Here is a 13,232-nt window from a genome sequence, read left to right as displayed (position 1 = left end):
TTTGAGAACTTTTCCTAGAACAGCAGAGGCTGTCATAGCCACAAAGGAAATAGAGGGGAATTCATATTAATGCCTGTGGTTTTGAAATGTAATATCAAACAAGTTCCAATGTGAAGGTGTGTAGGTCAAATTTTTACAGATGTTTGGCTGTACAAGACTCAATTCACAAAGCTAACACTGTAAAAAAATGCTTATTTTTGAAAAAGTGACCAAGTGATTGTCCAGTGGAATCAGAAAAATACAGGTTACATAAAGTAAGTCTTTAACCTTCTGCTAAAGCTCTGTAAATTGAGCCAAAAGTATATTGTAATGCATGTTATGCTATTATCATATTGAACTAATTAACTAGCCCTCCAGAGGTTTCTAGGAGTTCCTTGAGCAATAAGCAATTTGAACTTCTCGGGTCAGTTTAGGTGACACCAATAATCTTTTTGGATATCTTTATCTTTATCCCACAAAAGCAATGTATGCAATTTTCACATTTATTCTACTGAACTATATTTCATAGGCCTTATTAAAGTTTCCTTCTAAATTAATTTGAGATTAATGGTTTCAAAGGAGAGAGGGCTAATGTCCTTCAGAATACCAGGGTCATCAAGCTGCAAAAAAAAAATCAAGTCTCAACACACAGAATCCAATGAGAAAAATGTTTAATAAACATGAGCAACGAATTTAGCATGAACTGTTAATTTATTGTAAAACTCATGCTCCAAGCTTCATAAAAGCCCCTGTGTCTATGGGTGCCTTCAGATGAGAACAGACACCACCCATCCATCATTTTAAAGCATAGAACAGTGAAGAATGTGGAAGTCAATCAACTGGCTGACTGATGATTTTTTTCTCAACATAAGCAATGCACCAGATCCAAGCATATTCACATGAAACAAATGTGCATGCTGAGAAACTGATCCATTCATGCAAACGTTTGATATTCAGGCAATGTTTTATATCTGTAATAAGTTTTAAGTGATTTCACTTGATTAGGATTCTTAAATGACAACGTCAATTGTCTATTATGATTACATTACTATGTATTAAGGCTCCATGTGAATTCACAGTCACTGCCTTATCCCGAAGCTGCTTGTGCAGTTTTACACATATGTTATACCTGCAACCCATCCATCATATACCTGTCACATACTAAGAAAAGGCAAAACTAACCCCTTAGTCTCATATAAAGCATATTCAGATATCATAATATACTTGTATGGTCCTGGATGTGCTGTAAGGGCCAAATGTTCCAAGTCCTGTCCCCAAGACCACAATAAAGTGCTGGTCGCCTGAGTGTTATACTAATAGGAACAAACATCATAGGTAAGGGTGTCTAATCACATTCAAATCCTGACTTTCAGAAAGTATTTGTTTTGGATGTAAGTGGACTGAAGCATATGACAGGGTGCCATGCACCCTAAAAGCATTGGAGGGTGTCTGCTATCCAGCTGTGGGGTTATTTCATTTTTAATGTACTTAGGGCTTGTTTCAAGCAGGATTTGCATTCTCATAGAATTGTATTGAAGTGCAAACCCACTTAAGGCAAACACAGATCCATTGACTAAGTTATTTATCAAGTTTGAGCAGACTGGATTTTCATTAAGGACAATGAAAACCTATTACTATAAAATATTTTATGTTTTGTGTAAAATAATTTCTAAGCACAAACCATATATCCTATTTTACAAAAAAGAATCTAACGCTTGTGAAATGGACCAGATGAGTTTAAAAACTCTATGACATTGTAAGGACAAATATAAAATAAATATAATAATATATATATATATATATATTTATTTATTAAATACAATGACAAGCTTTCTCTTTGTGCTTGGACTCTGTTGGTTTGCTGTAGTCACTTTTAAAACTTTACTGAGAGCTGCCCTTGAATACATTGATGTAGCTGGCATGTTTGATGAGCTAATTTCTTAATCAAAGAACAGAAATATGTGACCATGCATATGATTTAGCTCAGTCACAAAGATAAGAGTTACGGTAATATCACAGAATGATGATGACCTTAGCCAAGTAGAAGTTGACAGATCTCCATTACAGTAAATTATAAAGAAAAAATTTTAAAAAAGAACTCTACTAACAATTAACATATCTGACAGGGTCCTAGTGGCCAATCACAGTTCCATATTTCCTTTTCAGTCAATACATGACAGTATTGTTTAGGTTTTTAGATATGCGAGTAGCAATGAAGGTAACCTAGACTGTATGATGGCCCTTAATCCATCCCAATTTGACTGGGATGGAAAGACATAGACTGAAAAGTTTGGTGTGAATAAACTTAAATGGTGTCCTCCCCTAATGAATTGGAAAAATGAGAATGTCAGCCTTGAGCCAGTTCCTAACCACAGAGATCTATTTTTTGAGTAATGGTAACTTATTCTAACATACACACTTTCTATAGGAGGATATTACAACTCCTTTGGGGCAACTAATTTCTATGGTTCTAGAAAGGTATGCCCAAAAAACTATATAGGTGTAAGGGTCAAAATAGACCTCTGTGAAATTACAAATAAATATATAAAATGACTTCAGTACTGTCTAAACCCAGGAGCATTCCAACCATGAGTATTTCCATTAAAATTACTAAACTTGAGGCATTGGGAACCCTAAAAACTTTCAGCTATGTGAATAACTGTCTGGGATATTTGGAAACTCAGTTGCACTTTTTACCTGTAATTAATGACTGCAATGTAAGAGCAACAGTACAAATCATGCAATTATAAAGCCATAAGTACTTACTTGAGGATTTTTAGAGGAATAGATGTATCCTTGATGGCCACAATAACACCACCATGGTCCAAATACAAAATATGATGCTCTTCTTCAAAAACCTGTGTGAAAAGACAAATGAAACATGTTGAAAGTTAATATATGCAAGTTCCCTATATAGTTGTGGCCATATGTTATTTAGATTAGGAGCCCCAGCTCAGTTCAATAAACATGGATTGGTGCTTTATAGTTCTTTATAGTTATGTATATGTGTTTTTTAAAGTTCTAGGGGTCTGGAGGCATGTTGTATTCCTAAAGCTTTGTGTTTTTGTTTTTACATGCTTTATTGCTACTTTTCTCCTCTTTTATGCAGACCAACCTTTCCAGAAAAAGTGGCAGAGAAACGTCTATGGACTGTACCAGTCTGAGGTGCTGAATAAACAACATTAAATCAACATATAAATGATAGACACTGTACATCTGGAAGCCTAACGTTTGTGGGTACCTCACTATTACATATATGAGTTGCTAGACTTTTCATTTGAAAATCCAGTTTTTCTAATGGCCATACCTATGGAGTCAGCCAACATGCACTTGATTGTTTTTGATCATCGTGTTTGCCTGTACCTTGTCAAATGTGTTCAAAACTAGCATTCACACCTAACAAGCAGTGTCAGATTTAAACTGTACAGCAAGATGTATATGGACGCCCTCCAGATCATTAATCTATATGAATGTGTTTGATGACCCAATCCAAAAGGATGGGCAATATTATGAAGTGGTTCCCTTTTGCAGTTACACTTAGTGCAAAGTTTTGCATTGTGTCTGTGGCCATTCTGTGCCCATTGAGTCAAAAAAAAATTGTGATGTCAGGTATTGATAGACAAGATAGCCTGGCTCAAAATTCCAATTAAACCCAATGGTGTTCAGTGAGATTAAGGGCTGTCATAGTCCTGTGCAGTACAGATATAGGCCCAATCCTAGCGAACAAAATACATACAACATACACATCCCATGTAAAAACAGTGTTCCGTAGATTTTTAATGGGGCATTTAATAGTAACTGTTAAAAATCAATTCACAGTACTTCAGTGCTTTAGCTGATTTTTAGCCAAGCCTGGTATACATTATGTGTATATAGAATGCCTATATATATTAATATATATAATACAACCCAGATTTGGGTACCAATTAGATTGTTGGAGGGGTTTCTACTTTGGTATAAGAGAATTAGGATATGTTGCCTAGCCTGATAAATAATGGTATATTTAAAGGCTTTTATAGGCAATGTGATGATTGTGTTTATTTTTATGAACAGTTAATATGTGGTCCTAAATCTAACAAAGACCAACTATTTTAAACCAAAAAAAATACCATAATAAAATGTGAATACAAGTGACAATAAAATTATTATGCCAACATATACTAATTGTTGTACAAAGTTATCCTAATACTATTTTGCTGGTCAAAAAAAGTCTCAAGGTTCCCAACGCGTTTCGCCTTTTGGCTTCCTCAGGTGACAGTTGAGATCAATACTAGACATAAATAATAAAATACATCATTATAAACGTTCATCTAAATATGTACTTATTGTTAACAACAAATGTAAATTGGTAAAACAATATGTACATACTTAGATGAACATTTATAATGATGTTTATACATTTAATCTGGTACACTCCCATACATACATTTCCTTGGTTTAACATACAGTATTATTCAACCCACTTTCTCGAAGCCCAGGTTGTCTAAGTTTGTAAAGTTAGTAAATGGAGAGTGAAATAAGAAGCAGAACAATGATAATGTTAGTAGTCAGTCTCCCTGTTCACTCCATCTATATATACCTGCTTTGTATATGCTCCTGGACTAATTGGCTCATTCTACTGCTTCCTCCTCTCACACACCAGTCTTACTGTACTAAGATTACAATAGGCTGATGCAAGGTCCAAAGTCATGAACTAACACTGCTTCATTTACAGAATGCATCTAATTATGTAATAATGATTACAGAACTGAATTAATTTGTGTCTTTTATATCTTGCATTAGTTTCAGCTTTAATAACCTCAGCAATCTTCATGACGAATTTGTGATTATGCAAAGCTGGCATGAAGAGATTTTAATACCAATCAGCCAGGTTAAAAAAGAAACTTAGAAAAGTTTGCAAATATATGGAAATCTCATCACAATGGATGGAACAGCGGTAAACCCAATCTGGCGTTGAGTTGTTGATTCTTGCACAGCATTTATGGCCACTTAAGATCATATTAACACTTTGCAGAAAGTGTGGGTGGAAAGGGGGTGAATAATCCTTACCTATGAAGATTATAAAACAAGGTTTAGAATTACCGCTAAGCCTAGTAAGGTGATACTTGGAGACAGCACTTTTTTTTACTTCTTTGTATTTTATGCTCGTGTTTGTTTTGGATTGATATTTTGTTTGACAGCACTAAAGCAGTCATGAAACAGCTGCTGCTATCTGTGGCTGTAAAGAATGACACATTAATGCACGGAAAGGTGATGACAATCGGCTTAATCTTCACCATGCTGCTCCATCAGTTCCTAAATCTTCTTCGCCCCCACCCTTGCCTTCTTGCTGCCAAGCGGGACATTCTTATAGAGAGGAGGAATTTGGAAAAGAAGGCTCTTTTAGGGAGCTGGCAGTATCTCTACCCTTGTTCATCATCTGCCTGGAATGATCTGTCAACTTTGTTTAGGAACTGAAAAGTTTCTCATAGCCTCAAATCTATTTCCTTTTATATTCTTACCAGATATTCTTCTCTACGCTAGCATTACGAGCTGACTTGAAATCGCATTCTAGCAGAGAAATATTACAGACAGCTAGATTTCTAAACTATGTTAAAAAAGAACTTGGGGCAAACTATAAAATACAAAGCGGGTAATTATAAGAACAGTTTAATGTTAAGTATAGAAGAAGTTACTCTTGCAGAGTAACATTTGGCCAAAATATTTTCTAAACTTTATGTCAATGTTTCTCGGTCTTTTTAACACAGGGGATCCATTGAAATAACTTTACTGTCTTTAGGGGACCCCTTCTATAATTACTATATCCACAGCTCACAGTATATTAGTGTGGGGGTGGTAGAAGAATGCCTCTTACATTGCTGGCCATTGGGAAGAATGTCACCCTTACAGATAGCCAAAAAAACCATTGGTGTCAGCTAAAATGACCTGAGAGTTATGAATTGCTCATTGCTTAAGGAACCCCTGGCAACCTCTGGAGGAACCCTGGTTGGGAAACACTGCTCTATGATATAGCAGAATTTAGGGCATTCAGTAAAAGTACCAGGTTGAATTTATCACAACACTTTTATGTTAATTATGTAAATGTTAAAATGTCAGCACAAATTGTTGAGTCTGCTCTGCAAAGTGACAGGTTTAATTCTGCGTGACTGTGCAGCAAAAAAGCGTCTGCCTATTTTGTCTCAATCGTATACACCTCTTTTCTTAAGAAAACCCTTATTATACGGGCGCAGATATGTTTATTGCAGCCAATTTGTTATGCCGCTTTTGCACAGATAATAAACCTGTTCCAATCCTAAACTGCTATATAAAATATTAGATGTGACAAATTAGCCACTGCAGTCATTAAGACGTCGACGATTAATGTCCCCCAGAGTTGCAATACATATTCGTTTCCTTTTCTACCTTTCACAGTAAAACAGCTCACAAATATGTATTTTAAAGTGCATGATATGCAGAGGTCTGATATGCCCCATGTCGATCAGAGTAAAATTATCCAATCAGTGGTGGACATGAGCTTTGAGGATTGCAGAACCAGGCCTAAACTATTCCCTCCCCACTAAATAAAAATGTCAAATGACTTTGCTTAGGCTGAGATTATATAAAAAGTTTGCTATATGCATTAAGTCTGTTATAGGTCTCATTTGTCCAGGTCACTGTATATCTAATAGTAGTTACATTCAACTAGGCTTGTAATGTTGAAGATGTTTTGTATATTTTTAAGGTGTTTCATCATATCTACTAGTGTGGGAAAATATGTCATCAATTATCATTTTTACAGACACAGCACAAACACTCTAATCCAATCATGTTTCCAACTAAGAGTGATAGGATCGTAGCCAGATACTTAGCAGTATGATATGTGGCAGTTGATGCTGCTAACGATCAGTCTTAAAGTGGAACTAAACCCTGTGATACTCACCTGTGACCATTCCATTGCAGGGCACCTCCATCCTCCTCCTTCTTCTCTTTCTTCTTTTGATCTTCAGCCATCTTGCTTGGCCAGGTCAGAATGAAGTTTATGAGAGAGTTCATCCAGTGCCGGCAACCACAGGCAATGTCAGGATTTTGGGTATGCTGGAAGCCAATGCTGAGCTGCACAGTGTGCGATAGGAATACTTATTGCACAAAGAATCATTGCTTGTCCCTTTCTGCTAAAAAAGCCCTACCTGAACCTAAATCTTTAAAATTGAACTTTAGTTAAGTTTACTTAACGGGCACCTTACTTGTGTATAAAGCAAGCTACATCAAATTAGAACAACCATCTCCCCACCACCTGCATTCCACCTATAATCTTGTTTTAACAGCTCAACCTTAGAATTTTGACAACAATTTACACCTTTAGCCATGTAATTTGGAAAGCTGCCAAATATCCTAATATTACAAGAACAAGTATAGTTGAATGTGACTAACTACTACTAGATATATTTATTATGAAGATTTTTTTTGGGGAGTCTGTGTTCTCCCAGAGTTCAGACATCCAGGAAATTCCTGTAAATCCAGGCAAAAAAATAGGGAAACACTTTTACCTATAAAATTTACCTGCATTTTAGCAGCCGCAAAGCAAAGAGCACACCCCAATCTGCTGATTGGACAATGAGCAATAGCAGTACACCAGACAATAAATATAAACTTTTTCACAAATTTCAGGTCACATTTCTAGCCAGTGATGAACAAATGTTTTTCATATAACTGGATAACCAAAGAGAATATTCACACAATAGGCCTGATTTATCAACAGTCTCTAAGATTGGAGAAGATAGACATTCATGGGAGAACTTGGGTGACTCAGCAAATCTGGAATGGATCTGGTTCCGGACTGAAAACACTTGCCAAGAAATAGCAAGTGATTTTTAAGAATCCACTTCAGGTTTGCTGGGTCACTCCCATGATAGTCTATCTTCTCAGTCTTGGAGAGCTTTATTAAATCAGGCCCAATGTATTGACAAAAATTTCCTAACTTCTTTAGTATATTAGCCATTTTCCACATGGCATTTTGCTTTGTCCTCCTGTCAATACACTGTCAGCAGAAGCATGCAGCAAAACATGACCGGCTATAAATACTGATCCTCCCTCCACCACAATGGATCCTGTTCAAGGTATAGCAATTGGATAATATGAAAAAAAACAAGTTCCTGTCCACCATGGACTTTTTGGTGTTCCACAAACCATTGCAAATTCCAGCTGCTCCTGTTGCATTTTCCACTGTATAAAATTCAGACGTTTGTAGGTCAGGTAATCTCTTTCATTGGCTAATTTGAGTAATAAATGTGCAAGTTTCCTGGATAGATTAGGCTTGAATGGCAAACTTTATGCATTAATAAACAGCTAACATGGTACAAGTCTTTACTAACATTGTATAAAATAAATTTAAAATCCAACAGTGAAACTGAGCTCTCCAAAATGGAAAATGAGCTCCAACAGGTGTAGAAACTGGAGTTATGATCTCTCCCCAATAATTCCCTAATACATATCAGACATTACCAGGACGGTTTACTTTCCGGCATCTACCAAGTATACTTTTCGGGTGTGTTGGCCCCTTGCAGCTACAGATTCTGAAAGATCCCAATATTGGTTGACAATATAGGATTATGTTGGTGTTTGGAATTCATTCCCCCATTCCCTTTTTTAGTTGTTGGAAAACAAATTCCATTACATTCTTTCCATGTCTGATCCCAACATTTTCACCTTCTGATTCTGACTTGTTACTTCTCCGAATGTTTAATTGTCAGTATAAAAGTTTCTACTGCCAAGTTAAGCTGGGTTTTCTGTCATCAATCTTTATTTATAACTTGGCATATGTGCAAACCTTTATTACATTATCGCTGAGTGGAAAGCTGCAATTACTGTGTGACATAACTAATTCATCTAATAAGGTAACAGTACCCAAAGTAAATACCTTAAAAGTTTAAAAGACTGAAAGTATAAAGTAGCCGCAGAAATTCTATGCATTTTATGTGTGTATGTATTTTTAAATTCTTTGACAACCCTCATTGAGTTTTACACTTTATGAAGATTGAATTTCACTTTTAATTTGAGCATTATCTCGAACATTAAATTATGTATGCTGCATGATTCTGATCCTATGGTGCGAGTTATTTTTCTTGCTGCATAAAATTGCTCCTTGTTAATGTCTGACTGTGAATGCAGCTCCGGAAAGGCTAGAAGTTTTGCGTTCCAAATGCATTTCAATCCCCAACGATTGTCTGAACTCTGCAATGGCTTGGCATTTAGAATTCTTGTATCATATACCATTGTTCCAATTCTACCGTAAATTAGATTCAGGTTCACTCCACAGCCAAACAAATAGGAGGGGAAAGATTAGTATTAACAGCTGAATGCAAGGCAATTTATAAAAAATTTTCTCCTACTTCACAGGACCCATCTTTGGCCTAAAAATTTCATTTCACACACCAGCGGGATGCACAGCAGAGCTAACTGATTAACTACATTACTAAGAACAAAACAGAACCTTTATCTGGTAATATTCAGAATGGGATGGAAGAATTCCTAGCTACTGCTCGTTATTCTTCATTAAAAGAAAATATTTTTGGTTGCTGTTTTTTGTGAACAATTTATTAGCTGTTTAGTAAAAGCACACACCACCTGTATTAGAATGAATATCCCAAACATTATACAGCAATTGTGGCACAGACATGTCATTCATTTAATATATCCATTACAGGTAGTCTCCGGGTTACGTACGAGATAGGGACTGTAGGTTTGTTCTTAAGTTGAATTTGTATGTAAGTCGGAACAGGTACATTATTTTAATAAATGCAATTAGGACAGATGTTTGTCTCAACATATTATTAGGCAGCATGGAGTCAGTTACTGTATGAAATCTTCACTGTGAGTTAATCACAAACAAAGCTAAAAAAAAATAAACAAAAAAAACAACTTTATGCAGCCTAGACATTCAATAACTTGTGGAGCAAGCTGTGTTTTGATATGCAAAAAGATACAGCAGCAGAGTTTATCTTGGGCATTAAAGAGTTAGGAGAGGCTGCAGAAAGAGCTCAGCCCCTAAGATCACCCACAATCTCAGCTGTGTTTAGTAAAAGATTTCTTTTGCAAGTCATGCAAACCGCCCCCTCCTCCTTCAAGCCTCCATCCTGCACAAAACAAGCAGGGAAGCCCATTCATATCTAGAAGGCATCCATATGTCGAATGTCCCTAACTTGAGGACTACCTGTAGAGAGGTATATTCTGTTCATTTAGAAATACGTCTAGCAATCTATCTATCAAGGCTGGAGTTCCAGGTTTATCAAGCCTCCATCCTGCACACAAGGCAGGGAGCAGGGAAGACCTCTTCATATCTAGGAGTTGTCTGTATGTCGGATGTCCTTAACTCGGGGACTACCTGTATAGGTGATTTTGGAAGGGCCATTAAAAGTAACAGGAATATATGAAGGTAGAAAATTATGGTGTAAATTGGTTGACAGTCAATAGTGGAGTTTGTAATAAAGGCTTCAAGAGGAAGTTTTATTTCTTTTATTCAAGAAATCCTGTTTATATTTGTAAAATGCATGTTGTCTATAGGGTTAGAAGTATGTTGTCAGAGCTAAGTGAGGGTTTTTAACAATGTCAAAATAAAAACTAGCTAATTAGTCCCTGTGTTGGTTAACCAGTCACAACAATATTAAAAACTTTGTAACGTGTTGAGACCTCAGCATTTAGCATTAAGTCATCATCAGCAAGTGTAGTGTAAAATGTGTACCCGCCGAGTCCTTTAAGTACTGTGGTTGGTACAGGTCTGTTAGGGAACTTCTGCAAAAGGTGATTGTTAGTGACTAAATCACTTATTTAGTTTGTATTGCTGAAGAGTAATGTTAAAAGTTATAAAGGTATACAAAATAATGTTTATTAACCATGCAAAAAAATGCTATTTATAGTAATTTTATAATTCAAGTCCCCAACATATTTACACACAGACCTCTTATAATAATTAGGAAAACTGGAATGCAAAAGCAGCAGGGCTTAAAATGGAATTACAGTCACCCCCGTGCCCCAACACATTTGCCACACCATTGGTTATAGGAAGAACTTAATGGACTGGCTTCTTTTTACAACCAGACTATCTATGTAACCATTATAAGCCAATAGTCTGTGCCGAAAGGAAATACATCTCACTTAGTTCCCCTCACTGTACTTTGATGTACAAATAGAAGATAAGTTTCTATTTGCAAATTAACAAAGCTTCTGGGCCACAGGTACAGTGATAGTAAACAATAGGCAGCTATATGAGTTATATAAGTTTTCTTACACAAATAACTTTACTTTGGAGCAAGGGCTGTAACACTGTCAACACATCGAACGACTTGAAAACTGCAATAGATTACAATATTGTACTTTGGATTAGCTATGCTTTAAATACAGATTTTTTTACCTGCAAAAATCCCTCTGTGTATAGTTGCTCAAATACATACTCACATTCTTACATTGTCAGTGACCTGTGTAATAGTTTGGCATGAAATTAGAATTATCAGCATTTACATTTTCCTATTATAAGCAATGAAAAACACAAGGTGACTTTCTGCACATGCTTTTTAATCACAGTACTTCTCTAATCGGCTCATTTTTACCATAATAAGATGCCATGGTGGGTAAGTGGCCCGTTAGATGAGCAGAATTATTATTTGCATTACAGATTATATTTATTTATTTTTTACTGAGCAGCCCAAGGCAAGTAACTGCATAAACAGAATTTAAAGTCGTGAGATTCTGTGTTGCAGAACATAAAAGTGATTAATTTCACATTTTTTTAGGTATTTTTCATTCTGTAAATTAGAGCTCAGCTTTGACTAATTATAAAGTACATTAAGCCTGGATTTCATGCTAACGTTGCCTATTCAAGGGCCAGGCATCTCTACAAAGAAGTGGATTTATCTACACAAATCTTGGTTCTATCAATATCTACAATTTGCACACCAGAGCTAATTTATAGATATAGGGACTGCACTCTAGATACGCTTAATGTGACCTGCTATCTTCAGATTATGGACACTGTTCCCTATGGTGGTCACTGGTCCCTATCAAAAGCATTCTAAGCCACCTCTATGGCCCCAAAGATCATCAAAGTTGGAAAGCAAAAAAACAAATACCCAAATTGGATCTCCCTATCATCATCTACTTACCAGGAATGGCTCCACGTGGCCTAGAATATGCTGAAACCTAAACTTTTTGCTTACTAACATGGGGATGCCATTTGCAAATGTGATAAAATCTTTGGGCAGCAACTTTTCTTAAAAAGACTAGCCAATTGTCCACATTTACTGCTTTCTAGCTTGTGATAGGTATGTGAAGTTGTATTACCAATGCACCATCGAAGTTCCCTTTGGTGTAGGCTTTGGTAGGCTGCATTCATAAATACAGCCGTGGGAATCGTCCTGTCACTGAACGATCCCCGGGCACTACAGGTCAGAATGAGAGCAAGCCTCAGGGATCTCTCACTGAGAGGAGGATTCTCATGGCTCCATTCATAAATGCAGCTGCAGTAATCCTCCTCTCAGAGTGAGTGATGCGGCTTGCGTTTATGAATGAACACGGCTGTGGGAAAAATCAGAGGATTTTTCCCACGCTGCATTTATTCATGAGCAGCCAGCGAGACTCACACTGGGTTTCTGGATGTAGAAACTCTATCCAGGAACCCATACTACAGGGGTGCAAAAGCAATCAGAGGAGCGGAGCTCACAGTTCCGCTCCCCTGATTGCTGTTGCCGCCCTGTAGTAAGTGTTCTTGGACAGAGTTTCTTTATCCAGGAACACAAGACTCCTGTGTTCTTGGATAGAGAAACTCTATCCAAGAACACATACAACTACTTAAGGACTGACAGCTCTGCTCCCCTGACTGGTCTTGCAGGTCCCAAAAATTCGGTCTCGCAGGCCGAATTTACAAAAGCCGTTCTCGTCTACATGTTTGGTAAGTGAGAACGGCCCAATTCGCAGGGAGACCAAATTTAATAAATTTGCTTGCTCATCCCTATTTGGGAGCTGCTATGAGAATCCTGCAACTGCTATGCTGCACAGCCGTCACAGTGCTATGTCATCAGATTCTAAAATGTATCACAAGAGTTACAGCACTGACCACGGCTCTGCAGGTGCTGGGTCTGCTGTCATTTGGAATCATTTAAGAAGATGCATCACCAAGGGAAGGCAAGGCATTATGTAGGCAAAGAATTCAAATTGTACAAGTAGAGGTAGAACATATGCTTTTAACTATGTGGGGACATTTGGACTGATTAGTTAAAGCTCTC

The 13,232-nt window shown here is 36.9% G+C and overlaps 1 protein-coding gene across 3 annotated transcripts in view; it reads right to left on the bottom strand.

The window, feature by feature from the left end:
* Nucleotides 1-13,232, bottom strand: part of SORCS2 (sortilin related VPS10 domain containing receptor 2) — a 515,645-nt gene that overhangs the window by 51,410 nt on the left and 451,003 nt on the right. For all 3 annotated transcript variants that reach the window (XM_072406487.1, XM_072406488.1, XM_072406489.1), the window contains exon 13: nucleotides 2,746-2,837. In XM_072406487.1, the coding sequence (XP_072262588.1) occupies nucleotides 2,746-2,837 (92 nt within the window). The remainder of the gene's footprint in view (nucleotides 1-2,745; nucleotides 2,838-13,232) is intronic.

Source organism: Pyxicephalus adspersus, chromosome 3 (assembly GCF_032062135.1).
Source record: "Pyxicephalus adspersus chromosome 3, UCB_Pads_2.0, whole genome shotgun sequence".
Lineage (NCBI taxonomy): Eukaryota > Metazoa > Chordata > Amphibia > Anura > Pyxicephalidae > Pyxicephalus > Pyxicephalus adspersus.
This window is presented reverse-complemented; position numbering and strand designations above follow the sequence as displayed.